Source organism: Syzygium oleosum, unplaced genomic scaffold, assembly GCF_021117445.2.
Source record: "Syzygium oleosum isolate NSW1041296 unplaced genomic scaffold, Sole_v2.1 Sole_v2.53, whole genome shotgun sequence".
NCBI lineage: Eukaryota > Viridiplantae > Streptophyta > Magnoliopsida > Myrtales > Myrtaceae > Syzygium > Syzygium oleosum.
The window spans coordinates 1,307,983-1,326,163 of NW_026607537.1; the positions used below are offsets into that span (position 1 = coordinate 1,307,983).

An 18,181-nucleotide genomic window follows, 5' to 3' on the forward strand; every position below is an offset into this window, starting at 1 on the left:
ATTTTTTTAAAGTGGACTTAAGCCAAATTTTTTTTATCCTGTTCAAAAATAATTTTTGTTTGGCAGCGAGGATTCCAGGTATGACCCTGACATTAAAGTGTTATTTTTTTTTCTTGCAGGTTCGAATTGGTTGTTTATGAATTGTTGTGCATACTTTAATGATTTAGCACTACACCGTTACACACACAACCACGCCGTCGGACCTGGGCCGCGATAGGGCATTTTAGAATGGTGTTAAGAAAGATACGACCTTGAACGCGAGCCCACGATGTAGAGGTTGCCTTTCTTTTCCCTGATATTAATAAAAATCGTAAAAAAATATCTTTAGCCGCTATTCGCGTGACTATAAGATATTCCTTTCGATTTTGCCGAGGTTAAAAAGACTTGACACCAACGTGAAACTGCGACGATCAGGCACCCTTTTATCTTCACTTTGCTGAACCAGTCTAGATAGAAATCGAACCTCACTCCCCATGTGCATGTCTCTGTGATTGCCATGGTTTCCGGTAAAGTAAGTTTTCTATTCCTATACTTTGCAATTTACTTATTTTCGTATATCTTGAGCGGTCCATGATTAGTCTAGTTTAGTTGTGAATCTAATACCGCGGTCGTTTTGGAAGAAATATTCGCTAAAAAATTTTCATAATATTTACTTCCAATTCATGCTCTTATTTTTAAAAAAGCGCGTTATAAATCATCATTTTCCCACACAATTTATTGTCATTTTCAAAAAAAAAAAAGGGGAGAAAATGATGTATAAATAAAATAGGACGCATCTCGGTAACACTACCAGCACCTCAGCCTTGTCACATCCTAAATTTCAGTCCCTAGGAAATGTCTATGGTTTAAGTTTGATGGTTTTCCAATCAGAACTCAATTGTTTTCTCTTGTTTTGGAAAACCCAGTTTCGGATCCTTTGTATCCCTTTGTTTTGTTATGTTTGGGGACACTTTTGTGATCCGAATTTCTGAATACTTCCTTCTTGAAAGTTGTTCCAAACATCTTGAAGTTTTACATACTTTAATTTCAAAATTTTTGGAGTTGATATGAGCGGTACGATGGACTGATTTTTGGACCGTGTGAAACTGCCCAGAATGGGTATTTCGGTGATGTTCACCCATTCTTGATTGTCTACGAGCTTTTCTGGGTCGATTTTGGAAAATTTTCCTTCACAAAAGTTGTTGAGAACGTCCTTTTCTATAACGTGTATAAATTTGGGAATTTTCCGAGATGATTTGGATTCTGGACAGAGCATACTTTGAGAAACAAGAATGTTGTTCCAGCGAACTGTTTTTAGTCTGTTTTTGAGCTACTAAAAATGGTGTTTACAGAGAGATTCAGATTTCGTTTTCTTCATGAAAAATGTTTGTTAAGGCCTTGTTTATGACATATTCAATTTTGAGAATTTTTGAAGTCCATTTACTATATTTTCAAGGCCTATTTCGTGAACAGTACAAAGCTGTCCGGTTTTGTCAGATTTCAAAGATTCAGCATTTTCTATACGAGAACGTTGGAATTTGGACTTGGTGTCTTCTGGTGACTTAAATCATACGTTTTGAGGTTTCAAATGAGATATTTTATGCTTTGATTGGAGGCCGTCTCAAGGGGAAAACGAGAGTGAGCCGAGAGAGAGCCGAGAGAGGGAAAGGAAGAGAGAAATCATTAGTGGCTTGGATTCATTGTGTTCTCTTCATCGTGATCCTTTGGCTATAGTTCATTAATGAAATTTAATGCTATCCATCGTAACCTTAGACTTTGGAGGTCTCTTCATCATGACAAGCATTAATAGTCTTGAGTGAGGAGCAAGTTTGGGGTTTGATAAATTGAAGAGGCCATTCGACCAAGAGAGAAAGAGAGGGAGTAGCCATGAGGGGGAGAGAGAGAGAGAGAGAGAGAGAGAGAGAGAGAGAGAGAGAGAGGAGAACCAATGAGGAAGAGATAATGTTAGCCTCTTCGTCATTTTAGTCCATTAATAGCTTTTAATGGCATTAAATACAAGCCATCATGACTTTTGACTATTGTGCATTGGCTTCTTCTCCAAGCCTATGTGTCTATAAGGAAGCAAGAAGCCTCACGTGAAGCCCCCCCTTCTCCTCTCTCACGCCAACCTCACCATCATCTTCTTCTTCCTTTGTTTCTTGTTTTTCTCACTTTGGCCGAGAAGCTCACGCCCAAATCAACCCCGAACCGGCCCGTGTTCCTACTCGTTCCCATCCAAGAACCACGGTTTGGCCTTGGTAGGCCTCGTCTTGGTCGGCCAAACAAGGAGAAAGCAAGGAAAGAGCCCGAAATTTCCCGAGCTCACCCGTCTTGACCCCCGTTCCCTAGTTTTATTTGTCGTTGAGTAAGTGAATTCCCTAATATCGGGAAAGGAAGTTACGATACGTTGTAACATGGGTTGGTTGGCCCGTTTCCTGGTTTCATGGTTGTTCGTTGTTTCTCATCTAATGATGTTCACGTGTGATACTTACGTTTGATGTTTGTTTGGTTGGTTTTGTAGCATGACTTTGCTATTTTAAATGCCATTGACGCCGGTACGGTAAGAATTGACTTGTGTGAACGACGATTGTCTCGTCCTTGCTTGATATTAGTGTTTTCACTTGCTGAGTCTCCCCGACTCATCCCCCGTTGTTTCCCCTTTTTCAGGTCCGTAGGATGGCGTCTCCCCCAGCCCACGTTGGCAATCCCGTGGAGCAGAGAGCCGAAGTGCTCACCGTGATAGATGTCAGTAAAGACCGCGCCTACCGTCGAATCACGACGCTTGTGATGTTCGATGAGGGCCTAACGGACTTGGTGCCTCAGGGCGGGCCAGCTCCGGGATAAAGCCACGGGTGGGATGTGAGATGGCCATGCGGACGAGACCGGGGTGAAGGTGAAGAAGCGAGGAGCGAGAAGCCGTAGAGGGGATAGGATCACCCAAGCTGAGTTTTGTTACTTAGTCGGCTATGAAATATGTGTTATCATGGCCCGAAGGGCTTGTTAAAACATGTTTGTATGCACTGTAAATATAAGGTTTGTTCATGATGCTGCTTGTCTAAATTTCCGCTGCGTATTGATTGTGATTGTTCCGATATTATGCTTCCGCTCGTGTGTAACGAAAGATAATAATGAATGGGACGTCGTATGAATAACCCCGAGGTAGGGGCGTTACAAGCCTGGTGGTACCCAAGAATGAAGGCAGTCCGAGGCGACCGGGGTTCGAACCTCGGGATCGCCGTTGTAATGAATATATAAATAAAATCTTTTTTTGCTCATCTTATCTTTTGCGGGTAAAGAAATAAGTGATAGATAGATGCAAAACTAGACTAAGTCATGGACTAATCCCTTATAAGGTCTTATACTCATTCGTTGTCATTTTTTTGAATAGGCAGTCACGAATTACACCCGTTCGCCAGGCAAAAATGGCCGAGGAAAACGTGCCGATCCGTCTCACTAACATGGAAAGCGAGATGAAACTAGTCCTCAACACGGTTGAAAATCTCACAAAGCAAGTGGAGTCCATCCATTGAGGTGGTGCTACCACATTCGTCCGCTGGCAACGATCAAGCCACAACCAGCGACAGCAAGATGCCCCTGCTAGAGGACGATCCGCTTCCACTTGCTATCAAGAAGACTAAACTTGTAAGCGCACATGTGACAGCATGATAAACGCCTTGCGAAGGTCGAGGAAATGCTGAAGCAACTGCAAAGCCCGCAACATGCTATCCCACTTGACCTGTCTGTGTACAAAAGGATCAAGGTGCCAGAAAAATTGAAGATGCCAGAATTCCAGAAATATAATGGCACCTCATGCCCCAGGCACCACTTGTACATGTATCATGTGCGAATGATCCAGTATGTCGATAATGAACTCCTTATGATACAGACCTTTCAAGCAAGCTTGACAGGACCAACTTTGACATGATATGTGCCAAAAGATGTAGATGCCTTCAAATCTTGGGATGACGTCGCTGATGCATTCCTCAAGCAGTACCAATTCAATCTCGACATCACATTTTCTCGTGACGACCTTGAACGCACTGAGAAGAAGAGGAGTGAATCGTTCAAAGAATATGCCACCAGATGGAGGAACTTGACTGCCCAGGTCACCCCAGAACTTTTTGACCATGAACAAATGAAGCTGTTCATTAAGTCTCTTCCGTATGAATATAGACACCGCCTGGTTGGTGCTACTGCTGAGTCACTTAACCAGCTTATTCCAGTAGGCGAACACATCGAGATGGGATTGCGTGAAGGGTGGTTCACTGACCCTGCCTCCACAAGCCGAAGACTCGACATGGAAAAGGAGAATGAGCTCCTGGCAGAAATGGATTTCACATACACCCAGAACGCTCATCCTCCCCCGACAATTTAGATGAGCGATGGACAACAGCCGGCCTCAAGCCGCCCCAAAGGCGAAGTAACAAAAAGCAATTCACTCCACTCCCCAGATCCCCGTCTCAGGTGCTGGCAATTCTCCGGAAGAAGGGCTTACTCTCTACTGAGCCGACGCATCCTAATTCTGAGAACTTCTTCAACTATGGTCCGTCCGAGAAGTGTGACTATCATATCGGTGAGGTAGGGCATTCAACTAATGAGTGCTACACTCTTAAGCGCCGAATCCAGAGTTTACTGGACAAGAAAGCTTTCTCATTCCAAACCAGTGGAGGGAATGGGTACAAGCCCACTTGAGTAGAACTCCTCTCACCCTTTTGCATGAATCCCTGAGAAAGGGGCCATCCTTGTATTTTATTTTTTGTCGTCATTTCTACCGGAAGAAATGCCCTTTTGAACTCCCCCTTCCCTGTGGTTGTAAATCCACTTATTGTAAATAAATAATGTTTTGAGGGCTTGAGGAAGTATCCAAAACCGGCCCGTTGATGATATCCAGCCATGTAAAGGAAAGTGTTCTGATGCCCGGGCTTCCTCATTTATAATCTTTTGAAAATAAAATGAATGTTTTATCATACTTCAAAAGGAACGAAGAAAGAATGGTGATAGAAAAACGTGCATGCTTATAGCCCTATTTATTTTTCTAACTCGCACATTTCGTGTCTCAGAGCATACTCCCTTTTGATTTGTTATTACGAATGAGACATTTGGAAATGACACAAACTAAAGAGCACATCAAACCCTGGTGATGATAACGGACCAACTAATCTGATAAGGGTAGTCCAGGCGAAGATCATCCAACCAGTGGGTGATATTAGCCCTAGAGAGTTTAAGAGAATATTGAGCATTCCTTGACTCTATGATGAGCGGAACATCATTTCGTACAAGAAAGTCGGGGGCAAATTAATAAGAGATTATCCCTTTTGAAAGAAAAAGGTATGTCTTATTCTTTAATAAATTTTGGAAATGACATTCCATCCCTTTTCTTTTACATGTGACGAACTGATGAGCATGCTAGACCCTGACATGCTAGCAAGCCGAATAGAGCACAAATGTTGGGACTTCTCGAACGAAACATGACAAAATACTAAAAGGATGTATCTCATTCCTTGTCCTAGCCCGAGTTTGTGCAAACAACTAATGTGTTTTTTCCTTAAAATGTAGGAAGCGTTTAATTGGGAGAATAGAGTAGGGGCACGCAATCCCCCAGTCCATAAAAAATGATGTATTTCGTTCCTAAAAGTTCATCCACTTTAGCGTAAAAATGACATATCCTTTTCCTTTTATGTAGGACAAATTTGAGTAAAGATCCACCATAAGCAACTAGAAAGGACTTTACATATGACAAAATGGCGCCAATGCTAATCCTGACAATCATGGAAGTTTCGACGATAGTCACGCCCATATCAGTCAAAGACATTTAAAGTAGAAATTAGCTTTGCTGCAAAGATCCTCATGCAAGCAATTGCGCATGCCCTGTCTAGTCAGGAATCAGAGGATTCCTGAAAAGCTCCTTAAATGTGCCGAGACAGCATTGACATAGAATGCGCCAAAAATAGGACCACCTAGTTGGAAGCACCCTTAATTATAAAGGATTTCATTTAAGCTTCAAAACCAACCAAAAAGGAGTTTTGAAAGAAAAGACTCTGCTAGCTTTGAAGGCGAAATGGAAGAAGGGTAATTTGGTATCGTTCTCAATTTACCCTCGATCATTTTATTCCTAACATGAGCTCATGTTATTGTCAACAGGAATTGTCAACATCCGAAAAAAGCTCAATGAGTCATTAGCTTAATCTCAAATGAAGGGAGCCATGAAGGGTAATGTTGTATAGTTCCCAATTCCTATCCCTTAAAAAGCCATTCATTAACATGGTCTCTCTTATTGCCTTGCAGGTTTGCCTCACCGCCGCTGCAACACAGGTAAGTATTTCTTTCCCTAGAACTCTTTTCATAAGAGTAGAAAGAATCAAGGAAAAAGGAAATTTTAAAGCGAATAGATGCTTAATACTCCCCAAATGCATCGCATGCCTCTTGGAAAGAAATTTGTATGGTAATTTTACCTGTTTAATTCACCAATTCCATGTGAAAATTTGTTAAGATGACAATTCGATAAATGGTGTCGAACTACTTGGGTATGCTGAATGAGATGTGTCAGGATGACAAAAGGTAATCCTTAGTCCATACACATCCCCATGTACTAATCCCTAGCAAGACGAGTGAAAAGATTCCATGTCTGCATGGTAAATGGATTTCTCGCATAAGTTACGGTAGCCAAAATGATGAGAGGTAGTTCATTTCTTTGCCCCATATACTACCGCTGATCCTTTGCTTAACCATTTTGAGACCATACACTTAGAGGTTCCTTCTGAATTACCCCTGTCAAGAATCACCCCACACTGGGGCAACTGGAGGTAAGTCTGCAGCGCAAGGTGAGAAAAATGAATATAATTTTTCTTGCTCTCACTTGCATTAATCTTTGAGTGTTATTATTGCAATTGAACTCTCATGATGATTTAAGTGCCCTAGGATGATGAAGAGCAGTTCTTCTTCTATCCCATACACTTATATCCCTTGCTAACCCAATTAAGCCAGCAATTTCATTTCGTATGAACCCAATTGGTTATCATCCCCCATACCGGGACAAGGCAAAAGTCACCAAAGTTTGAGCATTATGATCCAAAGTATCGAATGAAGATGAAGACTCCAAGAGCCTAATAATATTGTTCTGTTCAAACTTGTTTAGGCTAGTCCTGACAACACCAAAAGAAACAGTAAAAAATGATGAAATCAATGAAGATTAAGGGCATGAAAAAGTAGTGCGCCTGGTGAAAGCAAAGGCCAATGCCCATAAAAAAAGAAGAAGAAGAAGAACGATGAAAAAAAGGGGGGCGAAGGAATTTGTATCCCTAAGCAAATTTGCAATTGTCGGACAAAAGTCCAAAAAGCCAAAGCACGGGATTACCCAAGGAGTTTTCCAAGAGGATCCTGACGGTGGAGAAGAAGACTGGTGACAATGCCAAGATGATCACCGATTCTCACCCTTACACACATTTTTGAGCCTAACGATCATTTCCTTCCTTAACCTGTGAACTAAGCCTACGCTACATCCCTCATGAAGTCTCTTCTGACTAGGGCACCTGAATTAACGTAGAGTTGTTATTTACATTCTGAGTTTGCATCAAAGTCTGGATATAGTCCGGATCCATATGATCTGGTCTTGCATTGAGAACTTATGACATGATGGGTTATTCTTTAAAGTCTGAACCTTTCGATTCCATTGTAAAGTCTGAAATTCTTCATTTGCTTGTCCAAAGTTTGAACTCTATTTTTTGCAGTATAAAGTTTGAACTTCTTCTTCTGTCATATGAAGTCCGAACCTCTTGAAGTAATAAATTTGCAGTATGCTTTTCTTTTGAGGATAACTTCCTGAATCAAAATACTTCAAAGCATTTATTAGACTTAAAAAATACTCATGGATAGTTTTGTTAATTTCAAAATTTAGTAAGAGGTTTTCCTAACACTCCTCCGGCGCCTGCCTACAACGCCTACATCCAACACCGGCTCAACAAGACGCACAACCCCAACCTCCGCAAGATTTGGACCACTCGTGACTGGGACCACAAGGTCTGCATCTGATCGCATGTTCAGTGTGGCATCCATACAACATATATTAGGAAAAAAATTTAGTTTTATTCCTTCCACCCACTCAGGAACAGACCGAGCCGGCGATTTGATTTCTGGTGAATCAATGGAACCAACCGGTGGTTTTCAGTTTCCATTTTTCAGAATCGGTCCTTAATATGCAGTTCTTGATTCTAGGGTGGGAACCGATCACCCCTAGCAATGATGAGGGCCTTGCCCTCTATTGTTATTTTATTTTTAATAATTTGGCTTTTGTTTACTCTAATTTAAATAATATTTGATTTAAAAAATCAAATTTGGACCAAAGGGGCATCATTTTGACCTTGTCCTTCATGTTTTAACAATATAAGCGCAACGTAGGAGAGCAAAAATAATAAAAAAAAAGTCGTGTTAGCATTTTCCGTTAATCAAGTTAAATGAAGTTAACGGAAAAATTTGATTGTACAAATTTGAAATTGTAGGGTTAGATTGAACTTTTTGAAAGTTTTACTATTCAATTGCTTGACAAATTTTATGACTCACGGTGCACTTTATCTCTCATTTTTTTCAATCCAACTCATCTATACCTTTGAATGAACTGAATAAAAACTCACACCGTCTCGGCAATTGAAGTAATAACCACATAATAGAGGGTGTTTCAATATGAAAATTTGAGGAGAGAGGGTAGTGATGCCTGACGACCTCTGAATTCGTGGGTCCTTGTCCTTCCCATGCGTTGACAGGACCAGCACCTCATTCTGGACTTGGGAAACCTTTGGACACTTGCATTTGGACAAGAAGAAATTATAAGAATCGAAGGATTAGCTCGACGAACACCTCTACACAGTGAACTTTTTTTTTTTAAATGGCGGGTCTATCGGAATTACGTCGAGAAAGAAATGCTGTGTAATCGAATATATCAAAAGAAATTCTTAGGGTCTTAAATTAAATCCAATTGGACTACAATGAAAGTCTAATTACTATATTCAAAACTATTATGCACATTTACGTTCCGGAACATAACTGTGGGTAAAGCTGCAATGAAAATCATCATTCAGACTCCGTTTATTACGTGGAAAATGAGTGATATGAAAAATATTTTCCTTAAAATAATCACTTATATCACTTGAAATGATTAGTCAATGGCAAATGTTTTTTTTTATTATCAATAATAATTTGTATATAAACATTTGCGCAGATTGCCAAGTCAACAAAATCAACGAAACTTGGAATAAGAAGCATGTGGAAGCCCAAATTCCAGTTTTTAGCAATTGTTTTCAAAAGTATTTTTTTGCTTTGATTATATTCATAGATTTTCTTTTTGGTCGAAATTATATTCATAGATAAGCAATGTTTCTTTCCGTAACTTTTTAATTGCAGTGAATGAAAATTTCTAACAGAGTATGTTGTATTTTAAATAAGCGAATATTAATCTACTAGGAAATAAACTTAGCACGGCTGAGCACATCAATATTGTCGTAGTGGTGGAGCCATGATATAGGTTGGGAGGGGAAGGCGCGAATTTAATGTGGAAATATAAGCCGAAAGTTTTCTTCTTTTTTGAAAATTCGATTAAACTCACACGAGGTAAAGTGCATTTTTGTCGTTAATAAAAATAAAAATTTGAAGAATTTTTAATTTTGTAAATGGAATTATCTATGTGAATCTAAATAAGTAATGGACAAGAAAAATATAATGATGCATTGTCAAAAGAACAGGCTAGCGGGTGTTCCCCAGTAATCAATTAAAAAGACATTGCAATTTATAATGTATGAGGGTTAAGGCACAAAGGAAATGACCAGCCCTCCTGCCCGTGGCCACAGCCCCATCATCGTTGGGGCGGCGGCAATGATTGGTAGGGTCATTGGCGCCTCAGCGAGGGTTGGTAACCCTCGCCGACCAGAGGCGCAGGCTAGCAGAGGGAGAGGGCGGCGGCCCTCTCTCAAATTTAGGCAAGGGTGACGGGCCCTGTGCGAGGGCTGGCGACGGGAGAGGAAAGCCGCCCTCTCCTGATTTTGCAGGCCCTTGCCTGGTGACCCCAATGGCCGACGCTGCCGCTCCACCGACGCTGGTATATATATATAATTTAATTTAACTAAAATTTATGTTAAAATTGTTTCCCTCACTCGGCGGGAGTTTGAACTAGCGAGGATTTTTGGACACGTCCCCCCCAGCCGAGGCCATTTCTCGTAGGGTTTCGCCAAGTCTGAAGTCTGTCTGATCACCGGCCATACTCGGTCATTATCGAGTTCCTGCGCTTGATTCCCTCCTCTTTGGACGGGTCTCGTTTTGGCCGATACGCCGGATTTCGCCGCCAAGATCGCTGCCTTCACCAGACAGAGACAATGCGGTCGCGGCAGTGAGCTGCAGTGGAGACAATGCCGCCATCTCCAAAGCTTTTCCGGAGGCTATCTTCTTCTGGTAAATGGCGGCCTCTTGGTCCTTATAATGTTTCCATTATAAAGTGTAACTTGTCTGCAAGAACAATGGAGTCGAATCGAAAGATAGATATTTTGATGGTCTTTTTGGCAGAAGTAGTTGGGCGGTCTTTCAGGGTTGAGTTCTTGCTCTAGCTATAGGTTCCCAGCTTAAATTTGACATATTTTGAGAGCTGAAGCAGCCAATTGCTGACTTGTTGGTTACGCGCACAGACAAGAAAAGCGGGACCAGACTGGACAGGATCAATTTAAAACTATCAGTTTATCAAGCCATCACAAGATTGAAGATGAAGAGCTTATCGTCTCTTGATTTGGATGGTAAAGCTGTAAAGAAGTTTTGGCTTGAGACTCTTGTATTATTCACTGACGCTGCTGAGGCATGTTTACTATCTTGCTTGAGAAAATTGAGTCTCTGCGAAGGTCTATTCTGTGCTTTGCTTACTGGGATGACTCAAATTGCTGTCACCAAGGGTGGACAGCCGCTATGAGTTTTGCTCGTTCGCCTCAAGCTCCTTGTACCGACTGCATGTGCTCAGGTGCGTTTAAGAAAGGAATGATGCCTGTTAGCATCATCAATTCACAATTGAATCTAATCCATGTGTTCATCCATATAATCCTTTTTCTGGGACTACGATTTGTGGCAGGCTGATGCATGAGCCAGTAGCCATGGTTGAGAGTGTAATGAAGGCAAGCTGTGAAGTGATTGAATATGGCTGGAACAAGGACCGGGCTCCTATAAACTGTTTTTATCATGGGATTAGCAGCAAGTGTCCGGGATAGGAATGATTACGATGAACAGGTTGGATGAATATCAGTGAGTTGTTGATGAGAACATACTCATCTCGTACATACTTAGTCGATATTTGCCGGATAATACTTTTATGTAAGATATGAGCATGTTCTCCTTGAAATATTTGGGTTTCATAGGTTGGAGTCCGCTTAGAGTTTTATTGTGCTATTCATCTGATTTATGACTGTATAATTTGATAATGCTCTAGAAGTGCCCAAGTTCCCATTGTGGAGATCTTACCTCGCAATGTCAGTTACCAGTTCTTCAGTGTAGTACTTCTTTTGGTATTTTTAAATTTTCCTTTTTCAATTTGAACTATATTTGCTTACATTTGTATGCAATATTTACTAATTTCAGGGTGGAAAGGAGAAGCAGGCGGTTCCTGTTGTGCAACTTAACCTAATATGCACAGTAGTAGATTTGAGTGTTGCAATTAGGAAGTCTGAAGTTGTGGATATGATACTGCCACTTTTTATTGAAAGTTTAGAAGAGGGCAATGCTTCAACTGCTGGTTTACTGCAGATTCGTGTGCGGACCTCTCCTTTAGAGCTCTTATTTGCTCTTATGTAATTGGAATGTTACCCATAAATTTGCTTTATAAAACTGCAAGGTTTCCTCAGTAGCCTAGTTTCTCAAACTTTTCTTCTGCCTATTGCTGCAGCTGCTTGATGCTGTGTCTCATATAGCAAGTATAGACTTTGAGAAGTCATTTTGCGAGACCGTGGTTTTGATGACAAGAAGCTACTTGGGCTGGCTTTCAAGTTTAGGGTCTGCTGGAAGCGAAACATTGGCCTGGGAAGCCACAACGGAACGTGTTGACGTCTGCATGGTTTCCCTTAGTATTCTTTGCAAGTTGTACTAGGATAATTTGTCGAGTTTGTAACGTTAGGATGTGATTTACTAAATGGATTTCAACTTATTCCATGGTGTTGTTGACTCTTCTCCTGGGTTTCTTCTGATTGCTAGCCATCTTACAATTACTAAATTGCATACAGATTACTGTCACCGTCTGCTATCTTTGTGCTCAGATGTAGGCTTGGCAGTGGAGAGCAAAAGGGGAAGGTATCATTTTCCTTAAAATATATATGCCGGTAGCATACTATAAATAGTTTAGGCCTTGTGCCCTACATAGTTGATGCAACATTATATTTTTTAGTTACTTTTGATAGTTCTTCCAAAAAGTGTTCCGATGTGCTTTACCTTAAAATCAGGGAGAGAAGCAGTTGTCAGTTGCATTTTAAGGAAGTATAGGTTTGTGCTACAAATGATACGTTTAGACCTTTATTTTTGTCGTATTTGCTATTCACATGGGACCAAGGGATAGGCATAGCCATTCTGATGGAATAGTTGTTCTTGATATATTTTTCAATGACCTGTTGGATTAATTATCCCATCAGGAGGGGATGGGGAATAGAATAGCTTCTCTGTTGTATCTAACACGCTGTAAGATATGCTTGTGTGTTTGCTTTTCCTCATTTGTAAATATGATCGGAATTTGTTATTACCACAACTCTTAAGAGTTAAATTGCTAGACACCACTGTGATTAACATCACAGCTTTGGGATAATAGTGAGAAGCCATTGTCAGAACTGAAACTCTTTTTCTATTTTTTGTATGGTTTCTATCTTTACCTGGTCGAAAAAATGGTGAAACAAAGTGAAACCATTGGTATGGCGCTCCAGAAAAGGCTTTCTTTTTTATTGTGAAAGCAACGGTAAGGATGGCTGATAGAATGAGACCTTTGTTCTTCTGTATTCCAATTGTTGGGGAGTTGTTGGTGATTCTTGTGCTCTTGTAGGAGTGGAGCAGATCTTTTGGGCCCTCTACTTCCTGCTGTTGCTGAGATATGTACCGACTTTAATCCCTCGATAGACGTGGAACCATCTCTTTTGAAGTTATTTCGGAACTTATGGTTCTATATAGCTCTTTTTGGTCTAGTATGGGAAGCATAAATGCAACTCCTCTTTAGGCTGTGGGTGTACCGTACATGTGGAATGCACGGCGGTCTGCTGCTGTCCAGAAAATTTCACAAGGGACTCCTCCCCTTGTAAGTTCATCTTACAAATTTTTTTCTTGCCTGCACAACCTTTCTTATGATTCATAGTTTGTCTTGATGATATGGGGATTACCAAAAACGGCTCTAGATTTTACTTTTATCATCACAAGAAACAATCATGCTCGCAGTTACCCAAAATAGCTCCTATTATGTCATTGACTGACATTGGGAGCTATTTCATAAAGGACCCCGAATGCTGCAATTAGGTTGCAGATGGATGCCAGCTCTTGTGATCCTGTAAGTTTTTTCTCCTGCAGTATAGCTGGATCTTTTGTTGCTTTTCTATCTATATTGATATGCGTTGAATAATTATTAATGATGGACAGTAAAAATACACGACGATGTTGGATGATCCATATATGAGTTCCTTGGCATTCCCACTAGACAAGTACTCGCTCAATAAATGAAGAGGCCAAACATTTCTGAAGCACTTGTTTATATGTGATATATTATGCTTTGCAAGTTTAGACTGATTTTCATTCCATTGACGACTCTCCTGATAAAAGAGAGAGATTTTCACAAGCAAGAATTTCCATTTCTATATTGACGTTAACATCTTCCCCTGTTCATATATATTTTGCTTTTGCTGTTATTAAGGCCCTGCAGAGAAGTAGGAAATCTTTTTTTTCGGCATGATCAAGTACTTGGAACTGACAAATTTCAAAACAGAGGTTTTAGCTTGTAAATAGGTGCTTTATGTGTAACAGCATCTGAGTCAGCATACTGCAGTGGAGTGAGACAACTGGTGAATGCTGCATTGGGACTTTTAAGCATTCATTGGGTTGAGGCTTCTTGAACTCTGGGTTTTGAAAGGAATTTGTTTTGTGATTGACAAAGGGAAGAGATTGACACTTGCTGCTACCCGTCTATCAAATTTTTGGCGAACGTGGAGGGAGAGAAACTTAGGGGCTTTTCAGAGTCTAGAGTGTAATTTCTTTGATGTAAAATTGGGGTTACCAGAAAGCGATATATTGCTGGAGATAGTGGTGAGCATGGGCTGGGCCACGTGGGCTTTTGCCAAAATTGTGGCCCAGCCCGAGCACTCAGTCTGAGACTTTCGGTGGAGGCCTTGCCCAACCCGATGTTGAAAAGGATTTAACTCCAATCATAAACTACTGAATCTGGCAAGTCACTATTTTCAAATGTTTTTAGTTCCACAGAGTATTTGCTCAACAGTAAAGTCTTTATGATTAATGCTATCTGCAAGAATATTATAATGTCAGGTGATTAATTGTAGCCTTGTGGGACCTCTTTCATATACATAGGCTAAGTTTTCTCAAAAGTGTAAAGTTTAGCAGTTCTGGTTTCCTCGGATAAATGCATTTCCTGGTCTTTTCTTACTAAGATCAACTGCTTTACCTGATTGAAACTTTTTCGATAGTTCAAGTAAATTTGGCAATTGAACAACGTTCAAATTTTTTAAATGAATTACTTTGCTCTCCAGGTAGTTAGCTCTGTGACATGGCTTGAAGATGAATTGGAATTTAATGCTCTCCACAACCCTGGTAGTCGTAGAGAGAGTGGCAACGTGAAAGCTGCTGTAACCCACAGCGCTGCTCTTTCTGCTGCTTTGGGAGGGCAAGTAGATGTTGGAGGAATGAGCACAATTTCAGGTTAGGATAGTCTGTCCGTTCCATTATGTAGTTAACTTTTGGGTCTTATACTGATTTTTGTTCCTCAGCTTCAATGTAAAATTTCTCAATCTGAAACCTTTTTTGTCACTTATTTTGCAGGTGTAATAGCCACATATCTTCTTGCAGTAGCGTTTTTAGAAATTATACGATTTAGTAGCAATGGTGGCATCCTCAATGGAAGCAAAACCTTGACCTCTAATAGAAATGCATTCCGTTTTGTCTGTGCATACCCGAAAATGCCCAATCATATGCCCGCAGTCTCCCAGTGTCTGATAACAATTGGCCATTGAGCATTTGAAACTGTAGTGTCATGGCTGGTATATATTTTTTTTGGAATTGAGACTGCCTTCTAAATAATTTACCTATGCGATTTAATCGTACGAGTATATCTTGGTGCTGCTCTTCAATAGATTGTTCCATTTTGTTTATGCTATCATCTTTCGGAATTATTAGTATACTAATAAATTTGTGGTAGTTTTGATAAATTCATTTATTTTGTTATTGCAACTTGCTTGTAGGTTCTAGACTAGTAATTTTCTGCAAGACTGTTGTCTACAAAAAAATTTCTTGCACTGCTACCTGGGTGGGGTCTCAGAGTAACTTTGGAAAAATGAAAAAGCAGGTTGGTTATGCCGAGGAATTAGAGTGACGAAGGTGAATTAGAGAGCACCATGGTACTGGGTATATTAGGATCAGAGGGGATGCCATGTCTGATGGGGCTGTGTAGACATGGACTAAAAATTCTTCAGCCTGCCTTCTAACCTGAAGTGTCTCACATCTTCAGGCCTCTCTTTTCCTGAGGAAGATTTTCATGAAGCCTAATCTAGTAAGAGGGGCTTAATGAGGTTAGCTTATTAATCTGAATGATGCTTTTGCCTTCTTTGGAAGAGCTAATAAATTCAGGATCACTATTCAGTATGATTTTGCTATATCTTACTAATTGGAAAAAGGCTGGGTTATCTGTTTGAAATTCTTCCACATTTGTCAAAGTGGTGCTGCCCCTCTCTCTAAGCACGTACACATACGTGCAGCTCTATGCAGATTTAAATGTACTTTGCCTATACATACGTTTTTTTTTTTTTTTTGTTGCCTATCCATGTGGATCTGCCTGTTTGTTTGTCGAGTTGCAGGTGAATAATTACTAATCATTTACTTTGGGTTCAGGAAGATCGCATATTTGACACAGGCCTTGGGGCGGTGACACTCTGAAATGAATGGTTGCAAATTCCAATGTAGGGGACACCGAATTTCTTCATTATGATAGCTTACTCTTCTGTGTCTTTCTGAAAACCATTCTTAGACGACCTGTGGTAGAGAAACTTCATATGTGGAAAAAACATTTCCAACTTCTTAAATTTGGAATACGATTTGTTATGTAATCATATGCTATAATCATATGCTGGAAATTACGCTATTACTTCAGGGTGCAGGGGCATATTCAACTTTCCAAAAAAGGAGAGGACCCCACTGCAATGGCAAATGTAAACTTTCCTCCCTGTTCAAAATGAGATCGCTTGCAAGAATGACAAACCACGGAAACTGCTACAGCAACCAAGCCTCCTTTAATTTAACATTTTCATGCACATTAGACCGTCGGTGATATTGGTGCTTATTATGATACTCACGGGCTGCTGGGTGTGCATTCGGCAGTACTTCCCGTGTACAATCACTTCAAACATCAGAAAAACCTGACTATGTTGTTCATATAGCAAAAGGAAAGGCACACAGTAGACTCAAGTGGAGGATCCAAGCTATTTGCAAGTTTTTGGGTGAAGTGTAGGAATTATGTTACATGTCCTCTTTTCATAAAAACCCACATGCTGCTATGCATAGCGCGAAAGACTCATAATGAAGACGTTCTAGAAGAATAGCCATAGGATTTCGTCCACGTCCACGCATATGCATGAGACGTTAAAATTTTGATTATAAATTAACAATGGTAAAAAGATAATACAAGAAATGTTTCGTGTTGGGTGGCAGGGGCACATTTAATGATAGACAAGATTAAGGCTTGGTTGGCACAAAAACATCAACTTACTTCGGGAGAATGTTTGGGTCAGTGTTTGACATGAATGCACGAAGGAATGTCAAGAAGTAAGCACTGACGACAATTGTCGAAGACCAGCGAGGACATCGACATTCATGAAAAAGTTGTACCTCAAGATCATAAATTTGTTACACAGCACAAAAGGAAAACAACCCAACCTTTAAGAGATCCAACGACCTACTGGACTATGTTCCAGATACTACACCAATCTCGTTTAAGAAAACTGTTGAGAAGAAAACTGCACGAGAGTGGGAGCATTCCATCTTACACAATGATCGGAATGTTTATAAATGTAGCCAAAGACTAGACTAGGAACATCATAGGACTGTAGCCACAGAAACATTCCGACTTTGAGGTAAGGTGTAAAGGACTTAAGATACAACAAGGTGACAGAATCGATGAAAGATAGTGGATTAATCAGCAAACGAGTCATCTACACAGCTCAAGGTTTACATGCCTCAAGAGTTGCGATATAGCAACGTATGATTGAAAAAAAATGACATATTGCTTCAGAGGTGCATCATCGAGTTGCAACATATGCTGTGAGTCGACACCTAGCAGTTCATCCTGGAATAGTAGAGAGAGACTACTACCACCTGTCCCAGCAAAAAATTTCAGAAGCAGGGCAAAAGCACTAGCAGATGGACACTCCCTACAGGATTGAATGACGTAGACAAAGTTTCCGACAAAAAACACACTTAATTTATGGGTGAGGGTAGCAGCAACAGCTACCAATACGTGTATGAAGTCTCTATAGCGTAACATGCTTTAAGAAGCCAATTCAGCATGTGAAGGGAACATGCAGCTTCAGAACTTCCCAAGAAATTAAAATTAAAATCTCCTACAAGGACCACAAGTCCATTTCAATGGCATCAAACATAGTTATCCTTGCCCTAGCCAGAGGCAGAAAATTTGATAGAAAAAACCATATCGCCTGTTCATGAATTCCACTAGACAAATGTACAAGTAACAGCCGAGAAGATGAATTGGTATTTGGGGATCTCGGTTAAATTCCACAATGATAATATGCGACAAATCCACGGCGGTGCCAAAAAAGGAGGGTGGCTGACATTGGCATTAGCAACGAAAAAAAGAGATACCTAATAGTAAGTGGAGATGTTAATAAAGATTATGTGCTCGTTGCCAGTTAAAGAGCACTTATTGCCACAAAATTCTTTCTGCTTCACAACGTCTAGCAGGATTCATGGCGCCCAAATAAATGAT

The 18,181-nt window shown here is 40.4% G+C and overlaps 1 protein-coding gene across 3 annotated transcripts; it reads left to right on the forward strand.

Moving 5' to 3' along the window:
• Positions 1–10,192: 10,192 nt before the first annotated feature.
• Positions 10,193–15,638, forward strand: LOC115693567 (phosphatidylinositol 4-kinase alpha 1-like). 3 transcript variants are annotated; one of them, XM_056307450.1, is made up of 7 exons: positions 10,193–10,413; positions 10,525–10,966; positions 11,075–11,229; positions 11,578–11,748; positions 11,882–12,040; positions 14,721–14,889; positions 15,533–15,638. In XM_056307450.1, the coding sequence occupies exons 3-7, from the start codon at positions 11,182–11,184 to the stop codon at positions 15,571–15,573; spliced, it is 588 nt and encodes a 195-aa protein (XP_056163425.1). In that variant the 5' UTR covers positions 10,193–10,413; positions 10,525–10,966; positions 11,075–11,181; the 3' UTR covers positions 15,574–15,638. The 3 variants fall into 3 exon arrangements, with proteins under 3 accessions (XP_056163425.1, XP_056163424.1, XP_056163423.1); XM_056307449.1 differs by lacking the exon at positions 15,533–15,638 and adding an exon at positions 15,010–15,343 and having other exon boundaries at positions 10,501–10,966; XM_056307448.1 differs by lacking the exon at positions 15,533–15,638 and adding an exon at positions 15,010–15,343.
• Positions 15,639–18,181: the final 2,543 nt, after the last annotated feature.

What these genes read in the sequence shown, in the direction of transcription:
- LOC115693567 (XM_056307449.1), top strand. Translation starts at nt 11,182, where the DNA reads ATGGGATTAGCAGCAAGTGTCCGGGATAGGAATGATTACGATGAACAG. An exon ending in CCACAACGGAACGTGTTGAC is followed by an intron (nt 12,041 to 14,720) that starts GTCTGCATGGTT and finishes TTTGCTCTCCAG; the next exon opens with GTAGTTAGCTCTGTGACATG. An exon ending in AGGAATGAGCACAATTTCAG is followed by an intron (nt 14,890 to 15,009) that starts GTTAGGATAGTC and finishes CTTATTTTGCAG; the next exon opens with GTGTAATAGCCACATATCTT.